A 17,440-nucleotide genomic window follows, 5' to 3' on the forward strand; every position below is an offset into this window, starting at 1 on the left:
CAAGTTCTCCAATAAGGCAGTGGTCATTAGAAGCACCAAAGACATAACTGTTCAGTCTAGAATTAAACGGAACAACACTAGGCAGTTTGTGGTGCTTCAACCAGTAGGAAGTCTTGGGTCTTTGTACTACATTCCCATTTTAACCCAACAAGACAGCCTGCTGGGATTTGGAGATTTCCGTGGTGTAAGAGGGAAAATAGTCATAATCAACTCGGAGGGGAAAAACACAGTCAAAGTGAATGTCATTGGGCATGATTTGGAACAACAAGAGCTTGTACCGTTTCAGGTTCTCCAGCTGAACATGTCTGACTCTCAGCCTGTCAAGATCACTGCAGAGCACAATGTGGCGGTGCTGCTAACACATCCCTGCGCAAATATAACCCCCTGCAATTGCCAAATAGCCGTGATCCAGTTGAGACCTGCTAAAACCTGGGGTACAACCTTTCTTGTCCCCAGTGCCTTTGCTAATGCAGCTGACAACAAAACAAATGTGATTGTGACATCGGATCAGAAAGTCACTTTATCAGGTAGCTTTCAGTCTATGAGTGATTACACCCATTCTGTTCATGATTTGAAAACCCAATACCTTAGTTCTTCTGGAAGTTCCTCTGTTATGCTCATCCAACCAGGAACCATCACAGAGCTTATACCAGAATCAAGCTTTTCAGCTTGCTACTTTATACCCCCACAGTACCAGTATGAGGCGTTAGTCATAGTCCCACGCTCAAACGAGAGCCAAGTGCATCTGGGGAAAGACCGGATTAGTAATGTCCAATGGCAGCCCATGGATTCCCAGCGCTACTTATGGACAATCATTGAATTACCCAGAAGTAAGTCACAGGTCATCTGGCATCCATCTACCAAGATTGCAGTATATGTCAAAAATAGAGGAAACTGGGGAGAAGCAACCAGCCTAAGCAAGATACCAGGTAACTCATGTGGACTTGTTTCATTTAGATACAAAATGATTTCCCCTACTGTTTCACATTAATGTTTTTGTGTGTGTGTGTGTGTGTGCGTTTGTGTCCGTCCGTGTGTGTGTGTGTGCGTGTGCGTGTGCGTGTGCGTGCACAGCTCCTCAGGGTTGCTTGGTGGATCTGCCAGGCTACTTTGTGGATGATCAGTCAGGGACCTGGGCTGAGACAATCAGCCATTGCAAGAGTCAGAATAGTGAGCTGGTGAGCATCAACTCTGAAGGCATCCTGCAAGAGCTGTCTCAACATCTGAGCAACCCAAACAACGAGAAGGAGGTTTGGGTCGGTCTTCGCCGTCGTCTTGTCAACGGAGAGTGGTACTGGTTGAATAAACAGCCCATGAACATCACCAAGTGGGTGGAAGGGCAGCCAGGGGGCTTCCAAGAGAACTTCTGTGCCTCAATGTCCCTGAGCTCTTACAATACCTTTGGCTGGAAGAGCCAGGGATGCTGTCACACCATGAAGCCTGTCTGTTACAAAAAAGCGAGCTACTTCCCTGTGGAATTGCCTTAGCTGAGGGGACACTAGTCATATTGATGAAGTTAAGGAGTTGACTGTTGGCATACACATCAGCCTGAAAACTTTATACTCAGAGTTGTTATATAGTATAGTTATTATCGCAATCAACTGAAACATCTTGATAAGAAGTAAATATGGTGGTAAATAGAAATACATGAAAGTAGGATGGTAAAATCACACCTGAATCTTAGGCTTTATGCCCATTGTGTTTGATTTCAACCATTTATTAAATGTGTTCTCATTTATACTGATGGATATTGCTTTGTTGTCAGTGATGTGTATTGTTGAACTCTTATATTTATTTGCCATTGTAGAATAATTGTAGTGTTGTTTAAAGGTTTTACACAGATTATAATAGAAGTAGACCTTGACTCTACTGAAAAAAGAATGATGATTTATTTAAAGGTTTTCAGTTATAGACAGGTAAACTTCAGGCATAATCTTTTTTCCTTACACCTGCTTGATTTTATATTATCCTTTACTAAAGACATATACCGGTATACTAAGTCCATTAAGAGATCCTTTCTGTAGTTGGTAGTGTTTTCTAAAGATCCTATATAATCCACCATGAATAACGCCATTTCAAATAATGAAGAATTATTGTATTATTATACATTTTTTATTATCATTTATTATCATACAAATTGATTGAATGGATCAAATGTACAGTGGGGAAAATAAGTATTTGAACCTCTGGCGATTTCACAAGTTTGGCCACTTGCAAAGAGATGTGTGATCTATAATTGTAATGGTAGGTGTATATTGACAGTGAGAAACAGAATAACAACAATAGCAAAACTGACTGACAAAAATGACTTAGTACTTGGTGGAATAACCATTGTTGGCAAGCACAGACGTCAGACGTTTCTTGTAGCTGGTCACCAGGTTTATACACATCTCAGGAGGGATTTTGGACCACTCCTCTTTGCAGATCCTCTCCAAATCTTTAAGGTTGCGTTTTCAATGGGAGGTAATGAGGGAATGAGGTTCAAGCCCAATATTCCATGTTACATGGCCCCATCCATAGTCCCCTTGATCCGGTGGAGTCGTCCTGTACCCTTGGCAGAGAAACAGCACCAAAGCATAATGTTTCCACCTCCATGCTTGATGGTGGGTATGATGTACTCTTGGGGTCATATTCAGCATTCCCCCCCCTGTCAAACACGGCAATCGAGTTGATGCCAAAGAGCTTGATTTTGGTATCATCTGACCACATTCTGTCTCCCAATCCTCCTTAGAATCATTCAAATGTGCAATGGCAAACTTCAGATGGCCCTGTACATGCGCTTCCTTGAGCAGGGGGACCTTGTGAGTGCTGCAGTACTTTAAAAAATTACGGCGTGGTGTGTTGCTAATGCTTTTCTTGGTGACTGTGGTCCCAGCTGCCTTGAGATCATTCACAAGCTCCCCCTGTGTAGTTCTGGGGTTATTCTGCACCTTTTGAATGATCACTGATACCGGACGAGGGGATATCTTGCATGGAGCCCCAGACCTAGAGCGATTAACATTTGTTTGGTGTTGCTTCCATTTACGAATAATCACACCAATAGTTGTCTGCTTCTCACCAAGCTGCTTGCCAATGGTTTTGTAGCCCATTCCAGCCTTGTGCAGGTCTACAATCTTATCTCTGACGTCCTTGGACAACTCTTTGGTCTTGCCCATGGTGGTGAGGTTGAAGGTGTGAAGTATGATTCTTTGGACAGTTTTTTTTTTATAAACGTCACAAGTTGAGATCAGGTGTACCTTGTTAGACCTAATGAGGACTAATCTGTGTGCTTCTTGGGCACATAACTGGTCATTGTGAGCCAGCATTCTTGCTGTTTGCTTGGGGGTTCAAATACTTATTTTTTGCATCAAATGCAAATAAAGTCATAAATGTTATAAAATGCAGTTTTCTGAATTTTTTTGTTGATATTCTGTTTCTCACTGTTAAAATACACCTACCAATACAATTCTAGATCAAACTGTGGCCAAACTTGTGAAATCGGTAGGGGTTCAAATACTTATTTTCCCCACTGTACATGTGTGGACGGTCTTGGAATTCACACACAGAAAACAATGCTCTCAGAGTTTACTGAAGTCATAGCTTAACAATGGCTTTTCACAAGAAAATAAAAAGTAGATTTTGGTAGATTAGTTTGACTCCATGCTGTATCATGAAGATAAATGCAACGGAAAAGTGAATCACTAGTCTATTATGCACCATGGCAGTTTATAGAAGAGGAACAGGAAGTGGAAAGGATGTCATGTGTTTAGGTTTATTTGGATTGTTTGTTTATACGACAAAGAGGAAGTACAATATTAGCACATGGGGTAATTTAACTCACACAAAAAAAAACTGTGTTATAATGTTGGAATATAGATGTATTGTTACATGTAAGTGGAAAATTGAATATATAGCATCTTGGGGAAAAAATGAAAACAAATAATTGGAAATCATCACCAGTACCATGCAGTAGATGTGTCTGTGTGCATGAGAGAGAGAGAGAGGGAGGTTGAGATTGTGATTAGGGGAGGAATGGTGAGCATGCATTCACATGTGTCTTTAAATATACATCTGTCTCACTTGGTCATGCAGCAGAGCCATGATCTGAGGTGTCCCTTAGCCACCCACACAGCCACTCCCAGGAGTAGAGCCACCTTGGCGCCCAGGGAGACCGAGAAGAACAGCAGCAGGGGAGAGGGGCTCGTCTCCAGGCTGGACTCCACATAGGCAGAGGGCAGTATGAAGAGGGTGGCCTGGTCCTTTCCCAGTGGGTTAGAGGCTGCACATGTGTACTGTCCCCCAGCCTGGACGTCCTGGAGCTGGCTGAAGGTCAGGTGTTGGTTTGGGGCTTCATGCTGGAGGGGGTACGCTGGTGCTCCCTCTAGAACATCCTCTGGTCCCACCCACTGGACGTCAGGTAAGGGGGATCCTTGAACACGGCACAGAGCTTTGTACCCAGACACCTCACTGGGCACCACTGACAAACCTAGGATGCGAGGCGCAGCTGCTCAGAGACAAAGCAGGATGGGGAGACAAAGATAAATGTTTATTTCACAACAAGCTTCAAGATGAAATGTTTATTATTTTGTCTTTGATTCTTACTTAAAATATAAAGTATTAGGACGTTTTGCTGCCACAGGCCAAATCTTACATGTTTGCTCACTCACAAACCTTCAACTCGAAGTCGCGTGCCCATTTTATTCTCAAAGATGGCAGGCGGGTGCCCCGGCACCTCCAGGCGGCAGTAGTAGCGCCCGCCGTCCTGCAGAGCGACGCTGCTGATGCGCAGCGAGAGGTCGTGCTCCCGCGGGTTCCCCTCCAGGCGGTAGCGCTGGTCCTGGCTGGCCCTGGCCTGGCAACGGTGGCTGTCATTCAGGCTGGTACACAGGAAGAGGACGGTGGAGCCGGTCCCGTGACCCAGCCGCCACACCACCTGGATGGATGAGTGGTGCGAGTGATGCGGGTGGGTGAAGGAGCAGGGCAGCACCACGGGGTAGCCCTCGATGGCCCTCATCTCTGTGGGCATGATCATGGACCAGCCGTCATCAAGAGCAGTGGAAGCTGCAGCAGATCGAAAGATATCCAAGATTACTGGACATGCTATGCATTCTACCTAGTCAAGTCAAATGTATTTATATAGCACATTAAAAACAACAAGTGGATGACCAAAGTGCCTTACAACCAAAGTGCCTTACAACCAAAAGGGAGGGAAGCAAATAATAATAGCCACAAAACACACATAAAAATGTGTTCCAAGTACTACACTACAAAGACACACAAATTGTTTGCAGAGGGTATCTGCGTTCTACCAAATACTACAAATGACACCGCAACGTATATCACAATAAATCTCTCCCCCTCTCTCTCTGTCTGTCTCTCCAAAAGTAGGTGAGAATAAACTAAAGGAGGATTTGGATGACAATTCATGAGCACCCCCCTTCCAAATTTGCACTTCTTCTAGTACTTAACTTATAGCAGTTACATTCCTGCACTTTTTTCTATTCCTCGCGTATTTATTGTTACACTAGGTCTCTATTGCTCATAGCTTGATTGTTCTCTCCCTTGTACGTCACTTTGGATAAAAGTGTCTGCTAAATGATTAAATGTAAATGTAAATTCAAAATTATTGACAGATAGAATTTGAAAAGGACAACATGGAAATATGACCCACAGTGCAGGCATAAAATAGCTTTAAAATGTGTTACCTAGTGAAACAGTCATAGGTCTCAAAATATCTTGAACCCTTTTGAACCCATGATTGTTCTCTTCATGTGAGTCTATAGGTCAAATAGGTCACGTATGTGTATGCATTCAGATTCCATGAAATTACTCTTTGCAAAGTATTACATGTACACAAAAAACCCAACAGTACCAATGTGGCTGTTTGGCCATTAGAAGGGTCTGATGCCTTACCTGCAGTGTGTGTCAGCAGAAGGCTTAGGATGGTGCAGAGAAGTAGTGTGTCCATTACGCTGGTGCTACGCTGCTCTAGCCTGAGCTGGGTGTGAGGATCCTGTGGTCTGTGAGCTCTGTGCCCTTCACCCTACATGACTCAACAGCACTCAGACTTTCAGACTGTCATAGTGACAGTCATTTATCCCGTCATCTCTCTCTCCCCCATTTTACACATAAAGCAATCCCTTTTAGAGGTGGAGTGAGCCATCATGTTTTTGGTATCAATCATATGTTTTTTTTGCCTACGTGTCTGAAAGAGACTGTTAAAAAGAACAACGACAACAAGTAGTTTTGATGTAGAAGGCGACACACTGTCTCATTAAATCACTTGAGGAAGGAAATTACACAATGTTTTGCGCATTGAAATGTTCTTTGAGCTGTCATTATATTTCTAGACATTATTTTCACTGTAAGGTGTTTTGATGTGGTACATCCACATCTGATATGTGTTAATCAAAGGCAGTTGAAACTGTAAAACACATTTTTCTTCATTTACTTTGGGATTGTGAGCATTTGCAACTGAACAGGAAATGCAACAATGTTGGAACTCCAGATAGTCTGATTGTGAGCAAAATACTTAAGGAGTATATAAGGAGAGACATAGAAAGGTCAATTTCTGACATTCCGATTTTTTTAAGAACCCTTTCTTCAGACAGTGAAAAATGGGAAGCAGAAACTGACAAAAAAAAACTTTGACTACTTATAGATAGCATGCCAACTAGAGCCCAAGTTCTCTATAAGATCGAAAGTCTTTCAAAATATTTCAAATTGTGCTGACTGTGGACAAAACCGGAAGTAAGAGGAGTTTTTAAACAGACTGTTACAAAACTCTCTCTTCACACTTTTGTTTGAAATTCACGGCCACTTTTTGCCTCCCGACTTGTCAAGTCTGGATTGCCTTTTGAAAGATGATATGGTATCTATTTCTCCTAGTCCTCTTCACTGTGACAGGTAAGTCTATCTACTCACTCCACAAATCATTTATTTTGTGAATATTTATATTTCTACGGAGCCCCTTAGGGGCCATTGGATAAAAAAAGAATAATGCGTGGCCACAAGATAATAATGCGTGGCCACGAGATAATAATGCGTGGCCACGAGATAATAATGCGTGGCCACGAGATAATAATGCGTGGCCACAAGATAGTTAATGCGTGGCCACAAGATAGTTAATGCGTGGCCACAAGTAAGTTAATGCGTGGCCACGAAATAATAATGCGTGGCCACGAGATAATAATGCGTGGCCACAAGATAGTTAATGCGTGGCCACAAGTAAGTTAATGCGTGGCCACGAAATAATAATGCGTGGCCACGAGATAATCATTGCAGTCATTTACATCCAATTCTACGGAGCCCCTTAGGTGACATTGGATAAAAAAACAATAATGTGTGGCCACGAGATAATTATGCGTGGCCACAAGATAATAATGCGTGGCCACAAGATAGTTAATGCGTGGCCACAAAATAATCATGCGTGGCCACGAAATAATAATGCGTGGCCACGAGATAATTATTGCAGTCATTTACATCCAATTCAGTCAATTACCAGACGCTTTTCAAAGGAGAGAACTTCCATCAAAGGAGTGTTTTAGGGACGATGTCTCTTTAAGAACGCGCTGCTGGTTTGTTGTTATCATGTGCAGCGTTACATGGCATTAGTATCAGGTTGTTGGAGTATGATTAAATAAACGACACGCTGTTGCGTAGTCAACGTGAAACTCTCTCTACTTCGTTTATTGCAATCTCCACAACATTACACTTGGCATGACAATATGACAACTATTCTTGGCTAAAAAAGCAGACTATAATTTCCTTTATTCATTATAGCATCACTGTACATCACTGACAGCTCGATAACCATCCCGCTACTGAAACTGAATTATCTTGTGGCTACTTGTTATGATCTCAAGGCCACGCATTAACTATGTCGAGGCCACGCATTAACTATCTTGTGGCCACGCATTATTTTCTCGTGGCCACGAGTTTGTATTGTGTGGCCACGCATTATATATTTTTTATCCGATGTCACCTAAGGGGCTCCGTATATTACTGTAAGAATTAGCTAGAATTCTTAAGAAGTTAGAATTGTAAAGAATTAAGTTTACTGTGGGGATTATCATGAAGGTGATTTACATAACTATCACACTGAGAGGCATCTAAAGCTATTCTAAGTTTCACTTTTCATATCACACTGAGAGGCATCTAAAGCTATTCTAAGTTTCACTTTTCATATCACACTGAGAGGCATCTAAAGCTATTCTAAGTTTCCCTTTTCATATCAGACTGAGAGGCATTTAAAGCTATTCTAAGATTCACTTTTCATAGCACATTGAATTGCAGTTGAGCATGACAGACGAAAGGGCTTTAAGCATTTTACTTAAATGCGTTGATAGACCATTGAAATATGTTAATCAGTGAAGATTTTAAGTATTGAAAACCCTTTGTTCTGGAGCCTCCTCAGGGTCTCCCACGGTGGGGTGGGAGATGTGGGCCCCTCTTCAGGTGAACGGCACAGAGAGGAGCACAGTGATCCTGCCCTGCAGCTTCTCTCACCCCACCCAGGACACCTACACGGGGCAGATACGCGTACTGTGGATAAAAGACCACCCTTGGACCACCAAGCCCTTCTTTCAATGCAGCTTGACGAACAGCACAGGGGCAGCTGGAGACGAATGCTCCAGGTGTGTGGCTGCAGGCCGTTTTTTTCTCAGGGGCGACCCCCGTCGCAGGGACCTCTCCCTGCTTGTCAAGGACCTGAGGCTGAATGACAGTGGAGAGTACTTCTGCCGTGTGGAACTAGACCCAGTACTTGAGAGATATCAGAGTAAGGCTGGAACCAAACTCAGCATCACAGGTGAGTCTCATGCTTGATGAAAATGTAATATTGTTTTATTTATAATACAGATTAATAAAACAATTGATTGACATAACGCTGTAGATCCATCTCTTCACATGACTGTTTGAAATGTGTGAAATCCATTTGCATACCATCTGTCTCCTAGTTTAAAATTGCTTTAGGTGGAGAATATCATGGGCGAACTTCACAGTAAAAAAGATCAGTTTTAGTGAAATAGCCTGGCAGTCTGTTGTGCGATGTCTGATATGTCCTTGCCTTTCTACAGCCCCAGCCCACATCGTTAGCCTCTCCCAGATGCCTTTCCCTGACAACAGCACTCTGGAATGCGTGGCTGTCGGTAGTCCGCCACCAAAGGTGACTTGGTTCTCCTCATCCAAGGGGCAGGTAGAGGCTGAGGACAAAAAAGACCCACAGAATCCATACACCATCAGAAGCTCCATTCACATCTCCAGCCAGGAGGTTTACACCTGCCAGGTAGAGAACACACTGGGCTCCCAAGTGAGGGTGTTTCCCCCACGCAAAGGGCCCAAGCCACTGACAGTGTGGCTGAGTGTGTTGGTTGGCCTGGTGCTGCTGGCTGGTGTGGTTGCTGCCCTGCTGTGGATGAAGAGGAGAGGTATGAGGGGGGAGATTTAGGAATGTATGAATGCATTCAGGTTTGTACATTTGGTCAACTCTTTAGCTGCTTATCTTCTGCTTTTTTTTTTTATCAAGGAGCTTCCCTGAAAGTGGATATCCAGAGATTTAAATATCGGTAGGTGCCTGTATTTGTTCATGAAATACTTAGCAATACTAGAGGAAGTGAAGAAAATGTTATAGATGTTTATAATGTAAAATAATACAAATAATTATCTAATTTCTCTGATACGTTAGCTAATTTAATTACAACATAATACATATTGTTAGGTGTGTTTAATTATGCATTTCCTTTTAAATTCAGAGGAGGACAGAAAACAGGTGCGTCTGGCACAAGTACGTTTAATTTGAAGCAAATCATCACTTGCATTCATTTTTATAACTAGTATATTTCACATCTCTTTTTATGTTCAAACAGATCCTGACTCAAAGATTCACATCTATATCAACTAACATTTATTTTCAACGACCAAACCTTTTGTAGGAATCTGTGAGAACTATAATAAAAAAAAAATACTTTCTTCATCCATTAGATGGCGACCAGGAGCTAGTTTATGCTGAAATTGATCATTCACCAAACCCAAGTAAGTGATGTGTGAACATATCTGCTTTCATGTTTCGCATAGTTATGTTTTAAAAGAGAGGTAGAGTGCTCTATGTACTTTTGTAAATATTTTTCATTAATAAAACAGAAACAAATACATATTTTTGGATATTTTTTTTAATACATTGTATACAAACGTTCCACAATAGATTACTATAAACATATGTATTGTTTTTTTTTTTAAATCTATTTCAAAGATGCATACGCAGTACCATCACATGGAATACAAAATGGTAAGTATGTTCAATCCATGTTATTGCTATGACTAATGATAATAAAGTAGATAATGTTCCTCATAATGATTTCATGACGCTACTCACTTTCCAGAGATCATTTATTCTGATGTGAACTGAGTGAACACCTGCGGCCCCAGAGAGTGACTGAAGGCTATGGTGCTGAATACTGCCACAATACCACCATCTCCTAGACTCCAATCAAAAATAACTGAATAGGTTTTCTCTGTGATACCTCATGAAACATTTACTATTAACACTGCTTAGTGGTACATGTGTGCTGTATGAAAATGTGTTTTTGAGTTCTAATGGACAACCCCAAATAATGTGAACTCTAATGTTTATCTTTTTGTAATCTTAGCTAAAAACTATGTCGAATGTATTTCTCTCAGGGCCTTGAGAATGTCACTTAAGGAAGTACGTGTTTTGTGTAAGATCACTGTGAAGAGACAATTTCCTTCATGATAAACTAGAACATATTTCAGCTCATTTGACTTTTAACCCTAGGGTTATAGCGCCTGTACAGATGTCTTTATGATATTGGACTAGATAAAAATGCTATATTTGTGTCCTCAGTGGCCAGTGCCCTAGCTTGATCATATACTTAACAACATATTGTATGTTTATGACAAAGGAATCTCATGCTATGCACACTATATTCATGTTCTATTTATGTGGCATCCACAGAAGGTCAATTAAAGTGATCCCCCCAAGGATTACCATGAAACTACTTTTAAAAGACCCAAATGCATTTCTTGCTCAGCTAACCTGGCCATTTAAGGGAATAAATACCATTTAGGCAGATCAGTTATGTGATTTGTGAGAACATACACAATGTTAATATGTATAATAAAAGGTTGGCCCATAGCCACACCTGGGAACAGGTCTAAAAGCCCCAAAAGCTTGGGTGAAGCTTCAGGATATTGCTAGGCGGGGAAATTATGTGGATGGCTCCATCAACATCCAAAACAGACACACCTCTTGAGCTAGTGGCACCGGGGGAAACTCTAGCCAAGAGATCAGACATCAGGAATCTGCCTGTGGGTTCACACATCACACGTTCTTCATAAGAAATAAACCGGTAGAGAAAGATAAAGACAGAATTGAGATAGATTATACACTTCTTCACTGAACATTTCCAGTCTCTGAAGACCTCTGAAAATGGCTTTCCATCAAGGTTTAACTCCTTGCCACCCTTAAAGTGGTTGCTTAAAGGGAAACTACAGGATGTTCCAATGTTCCAGTTTAGAGCAGTTTAGAAAAGCAGTTTACCACGAATGCGTGCCCCATGTCTTTTTATAACTGTTTTGTGGCAGCCAGCCGGTTATGGCGTTCTCAATACTGGACCAATTTTTATCGTTTTTTTTTTAACCTAGTAATCATTTGGACCCAAACAGATGGGAAGGTATTAGCCTGGATACCAGACTGAACCTCGCCCACAAAATATTTTGGTCTGGAAGTTCGGTCTGGCGATGCTCAGTTGGGGAGAATTTTTTCCCCGGTCGAAAACATGACAGCCAATCAAATTGTCAGGGAGAGCTTTAATCGATGATGAACAGATGGCTTGAGTTGAATTAGCGGTAGATTTGAAATCGTACCAAGATGGCGGCGTCTCGGGAGCCTGTTAGTGGGAAATATTTTATGTGAATTAAGCTATCTACACGATTTTTTTTATGTCTACATTGACTCGGTTAGTTGTGTATGTGCAACACGAATGTTGTAGAGTATTGTAGAACCTAACTGAAACGCTCTAGACATTTATTGTTAGGTTATTGCTAACGCTTAAACCAAAAATCCATTGAAACACATAGTAGCTAGCTAGCCTCGCTGCTAATAAGTATTACATGAGTAGGCTATGCATATCTCACAGATATTGACAGCGCATTCATTTTGAAAGAGCTACAGAGAAACGCGATTAAGGCATTTGTCGATCTAAAAGATGTTTTTGCCGTCCTTCCTAGTTCCTACGGGATCCGGTAAAAGTTGAATGTATCAGATGGTCATACTACGTTGCTCTGATTGGTTCTAGGTATCCAATTGAGCGAAGAGGCATTTTCTTTCCTGGTTCGTTGAAACACGCCCCATATTCACAGCTCAATGGAGCAGATTGAGACTCATGACAAGAATTATGAGTATGACATCGTCAGGCAAGGAAAGTATAGCCTAGGTTAAAGAATTCCGAATTGCGACTTCAATGCCACCTTACCACTTTTACGTTACCTCTTTATTTATAATTCAGCATCCTGTTCTCATTTCAACAGAAAATACTATTTTAGATAAAATGCGGTAGATCTTGTCACCAATCTAGGCCTACAGAACTAACTTCTGCTTTTCTCATTACTACGTGTGTTAGTTAATAAAACATACACCCTCGATTCTGCATACAGACAAACAAACACACACACAAAAGTCCTCATTAGTAGGCTAATCTAGATACAATGCACAATTTACATACATTATTACGATGTGCTAATACTAAGTACTAATTTTAGGTGAACACTCTCAACAGGGTGTGGTAAACAATCAGACTGTGCATCAAGCAGGTTACAGCTTATTAAACTATTTGGGCTGCCTGGGTGGCCAGACACTTGTTGCAAATGCAATGACAGAATCACAGCTGTTTTGAGTTCACAAGCCCTTCAAATGAACTTTGACAAAACAGCCTTTAGCCTTTTGACAATACAATGATGTATTCCACATATCTGGTTTGAGAACGAGTTGAAAAGACATTACATTGCATAGTGTTGTAGGATAGGTAGGCTATTCACAACAGCAAACATCTCAACACTCTTAGGGCCTAAACTGCCTCCAGTCAATGAGACAGTAAAACGCATGTGTTCTGATTATAGGTTCGTTACATCATAGACATTTCAGCCCACATGAATGAATTCGAGGATTGTCCAGTGTTGTTCAGGCCCATTCTCTCCCATCCCCCCGCGTTGGTCCAGGCCATTTGCAAAAGTCAACATTTAACTGTTAAAAGAAACTATGTGTGCCCCTCCTCCCCACGATGTGGTCACACCCTATGGGAAGTTCGAGAGCGCACCGTTACTGAAAAGGAGCGCATTCAGCACCGGATTGCAACGCGAACGTTAATTACTTACTACTCTCATTTAATCGGTCAGTTTAGAAATCCAAGATGTCTCACGTAGTTACAACAACTACCACCACAACATCGTCGTCTGGTGGAGGTTTCGCAAATATGGGTTACACGCGTTCTGTACCAGGGCTACTGAAAATCGCACAAGTGGTAAGGAATATTCCCATCAACAGTTTTTTTTGTCGGTTAAAATCTTGCTTCTCGTTCAAATGTATTCCGCTGCTTCGTTAAAGCCTATATGTTCTTATGAGCACAAAGATACATTTAACACTGAGTTCTAAGCGGCCTTCCCCCCGCACGATGCGTTTCCGAGTGCTACGCTGAAGTGAAAACCATGGGAAGGGAAAACGCCGCCCCCTTGTGAGGATACATTTCTTCGCCAGTTCCAAGTTCGATATACCTACCGTATATAATGCAAATGTATTTAAAAATAACATCCTGGGGATCTGCAACTGATAAGAACAACAGGAAAAGGACGGCTAGATGCCCTTGTTTCATATCCTGCCACTCATTTGTAATTATCATGCTAGTATGACGCAGAGCTGTTTTGACTGTTGCCTAGCAAATAAAGTGTTGCTGTTGAAGCAGAGGAAGTCGTGCAGAAGGTGTTGGCTATCCACCTCCACCAACCCCAATCAGGATTTGCGTAAAGGATGTTCGCTCGTCTAAAAATGCAAGAAAATCTTCGAGAAAGTTATGCCACATGTCACTTGAACTTTTCAGAACTTTGAGGGTGATTTTGATTTGTGTTAAATAATAATGGGCACCTGTTTTTATCTGACCATGTGACCATTTATTTTACCTCATTTAAATTTGTTTTTATGTCACCTATTTTATATCAATAAAGCCCTTAAATCATTGCTAGACACCAGTCATTTAGGCCTACCTCTTTTTGTCTCTTGACAATCTACTCTAACTAGGTTACAAGGAGTTACTTGAAAGTCCTGCAGAAATGCCAGAGACAGCCTTGGGCTATGACAAATATCAAAGATTACACCCATTATGTTTAGATCACATATTTTAATCAAACTGACAATCTTAAATGTCATGAATCTAAAATGATTCATTTACACTACTGGAAGATTCCCCACAAATTCTGGTGACCCTTGGTGAGCTTAACTGAACCCTTCACGGAGGAAAAAAAACCCTTATTAGACTAACCATTTCCAATGTTTCTTGAGTCTCAGAAGTTTAGTCTTTGCTTTTGATGCATCAAAACAGCCTTCTTCAATGTATTCTTCAATCTATCCTTCAATATAGCTGTCATTAAATGTGTTATTATGAAATATAAAGTGAGATACATTTTAGAATAAACAATTGAAAGATATGTTGAAAAATATAATTAAACATATACAGAAAATCCTCCATACTATTTGACCCATTTACATGGGAGAATTAATTTCTTGTCATTTAGCGCCTTGCTCTGATCTGCTTTGATACCACTGACATGCACAGCCGAGTGGGGATTGCCTGATACATTCTGGCAGACCTGAATTAGGGAGGTTAACATTGAATGATACTTTTTTAAAACTAAATCTTGGAAAACAGTTTTCCATTTATTGCATGTAAATCTCATTCTGGTTCGTGTGTATTTTGTGTCTATGTTTATGCAGGTCACACTCCTAATCGCCTTCTTGTGTGTACACTGCTCTAAGTACTGGACTGACTACTCGGCCTTGCGTTACTTCGAGGTGGTAACCCTCTGGTTCCTCATAGCCTTCCTCATCTTCTTCATCATGCACATGCTGAGGCTTCAAAGCAAAATCCCTTGCATTAATTGGACTCTGACGGTGATTTAACCTCTCTCACACACACTAACACACACACACACATACAAACGCACACACGCACACAAGCACTCATTCACATGCATGCACACACACACAAGCACTCATTCACATGCGTGCACACATACACACACACACAGAACCCCCTTATATTTGCCTCTGCTAAATGGCCATACTTCTTTAACACACTCTATTTGCACTGTTATGCATGCATCTTCTCCTGTGCGTATTTACAAGTCTAATCTTTAGAGATGTTTGTTTGTCTTGTTCTGTATCAGGAGTTCCTGCACTATGTGATTGGCACCATCCTTATCTTCATTGCCTCTATAGTCGTGGCCGTGAAGAACGGGGGGGTCACCGCCCTAATTGCTGGATCAGTGAGTTCCCTATGAGAGGTTTTTGTATTTATATCTTTCACTGGATGCCTGAAATAGCGTCCAGTTGGCATCAGTTTATCATTCCAAAAGCCTAAATCAAGAGTGAATCCAAATACCACCCTCTGCTTGTTATCATGTAAATATATGTGAATGATTGCCATAGCAAAAAGGAATGTTATCAGTTGTGTGGGTGTGGTTGATTGAAAATGAAAGTTTATGTAAAGGCTGTACCAGAGAACAGTAAATAATGAATGACCATCACATTTCAACAATGTTTGACAGATGAGCTGTCATTGGGAGGTGAAGGTTTTTATCAGATCAATGCCACACTCATCTCGCTCACTCACGATCAGTCATCAATTCCTGGTTAATGGAATGGCAGTTTTTAATGATTATGTCTGATTACTTTGCAAATGGATGAGGAAAGCACCAATACTGTGTCATGGAGAGTGTTGTAACTTAGGTCATTTCTGCTCATTTCCTGTCACAGTTCCATCTAGTAGATGAAGCAGATATAAAAAGGCTGGGGTGTTAAGTATAATTTTCTCACAGTATAATTTTCTCACAGGTGTTTGGCTTCCTCGCTACTGTTCTGCTGGCCATTAGCATGTGGACCTCCTACAAAGTCACTTGTGGATCCCAACCTACCAGTGAGTTACGTACTTGAAACACACTCGTCCATTATGCTTCGATCCGACAAGCAGTATTTCAATTGGTAGACTTACCTGGATCTGGCCAGTGTAAACTCTCTTCCAAAATGGACCAAAGTACAATACTGTCTTTCAGCTGTTTCAGAATATATTGGTATATCAACTGCACAACCCATGCACTAATACTGAGCCCATACACACACACTTAACTAACACTGAACCCATACACACACATTACAAACACTGAACAGAAAAAATAACTAATCAGTCCTTTTGCCTTCTCTTCTCATCTCTCTTTTTTGTTCATCCTCCTCCTTTAGGTGCAGCAGTGTAAAAAAGGATGTACCTCCAAGAAATGAGACGGCTCCATTTTTTGGTTGTGACAAGAAAGCACTTCTACTGTTTTAAGAGCCTAAAATGTGTTTGCATGCCAAGCTTTGCCAAAAACCCACTTTCATCAGCATTTATCATGGCTATTTTGATCAGTGTTTCAAGCCATGGAAATGTTTTAATTAGTATTAAGTACCAGAGATACGCAATTAGCAGTTGACTGTATTTATTTGGCCCTTTGTTTTCTTGAAGAGTTCCTACTGTAGTGACTTGGCTGGTATATGGACTTTCAACAGAATTACTGATCCCATGTTATGGTAATGTGCCCTACCACGTGTCTGTTTATATAATAGGTAAACGAATACTAGACAAAAATGAATGAATCTCTACGTCTAAATAATATGAATTGATCTGTAAAGTAAATTTGTTTTTTATATGGTAAGTACTATGTACTGCATATGTACTAAATGAACGAAGAAGTTGAACAGCTACACAAGTGTTAGTTGCACAGGCACAGTATTCATAATGTGAGACCAGGTTCTTGACTTAATAAGAGTGATTGTTTTAGAAATAGTCTCAGTGGTTCATTGGCCCTGGCAGTGGGCCAACTGTAGCCATATTTTTTTATACAGATTGAATTGACTGTTATGATTATATATGCTTTGGTTGTTATTGTTATATATGCTTTGTGTTGGTCCAGACTTGGACATGCAGCTATTTGCCTTTTAAATGAAGTCACCAATTTCATATAACCGTCTACCGTCTGTATGTGAGAGAGAACAGCTGAAGAAATTCTGTCTTTTGGAGCAACTTACAAGTCTGTGAACGTTGTCTGGTGCTCTTAAAAGCAAGTCATCACTCCAAACGCTCAAATTCTCTGCACAGCTGGGAATTCAGCTGCTTTAATGATCCTCACTAATGGCTTTGGGGAA

At 41.0% G+C, this 17,440-nt stretch overlaps 3 protein-coding genes across 3 annotated transcripts; 2 read left to right on the plus strand and 1 right to left on the minus strand.

Moving 5' to 3' along the window:
* Nucleotides 1-4,055: 4,055 nt before the first annotated feature.
* On the minus strand, nucleotides 4,056-6,142 carry LOC308380084 (sialic acid-binding Ig-like lectin 15; the record flags this gene model as incomplete). The annotated part of the gene is made up of 4 exons (XM_080857363.1): nucleotides 4,056-4,483; nucleotides 4,651-5,040; nucleotides 5,893-6,015; nucleotides 6,106-6,142. The coding sequence occupies 4 exons, from the start codon at nucleotides 6,140-6,142 to the stop codon at nucleotides 4,056-4,058; spliced, it is 978 nt and encodes a 325-aa protein (XP_080713489.1).
* A 659-nt stretch (nucleotides 6,143-6,801) lies between these two features.
* On the plus strand, nucleotides 6,802-10,450 carry siglec15l (sialic acid binding Ig-like lectin 15, like). The gene is made up of 8 exons (XM_080858457.1): nucleotides 6,802-6,885; nucleotides 8,387-8,788; nucleotides 9,057-9,407; nucleotides 9,506-9,545; nucleotides 9,732-9,763; nucleotides 9,961-10,011; nucleotides 10,229-10,264; nucleotides 10,359-10,450. Exons 1-8 carry the CDS (start codon nucleotides 6,843-6,845, stop codon nucleotides 10,382-10,384), a joined length of 981 nt encoding a protein of 326 aa, XP_080714583.1. The 5' UTR covers nucleotides 6,802-6,842; the 3' UTR covers nucleotides 10,385-10,450.
* Nucleotides 10,451-13,353: 2,903 nt separating this feature from the next.
* Nucleotides 13,354-17,034, plus strand: cmtm7 (CKLF-like MARVEL transmembrane domain containing 7). The gene is made up of 5 exons (XM_080857716.1): nucleotides 13,354-13,514; nucleotides 14,978-15,154; nucleotides 15,430-15,528; nucleotides 16,097-16,178; nucleotides 16,499-17,034. Exons 1-5 carry the CDS (start codon nucleotides 13,404-13,406, stop codon nucleotides 16,510-16,512), a joined length of 483 nt encoding a protein of 160 aa, XP_080713842.1. The 5' UTR covers nucleotides 13,354-13,403; the 3' UTR covers nucleotides 16,513-17,034.
* The last annotated feature ends 406 nt before the right edge of the window (nucleotides 17,035-17,440 follow it).

The sequence above is a fragment of the Sprattus sprattus genome, assembly GCF_963457725.1.
Source record: "Sprattus sprattus genome assembly, chromosome: 19".
Lineage (NCBI taxonomy): Eukaryota > Metazoa > Chordata > Actinopteri > Clupeiformes > Clupeidae > Sprattus > Sprattus sprattus.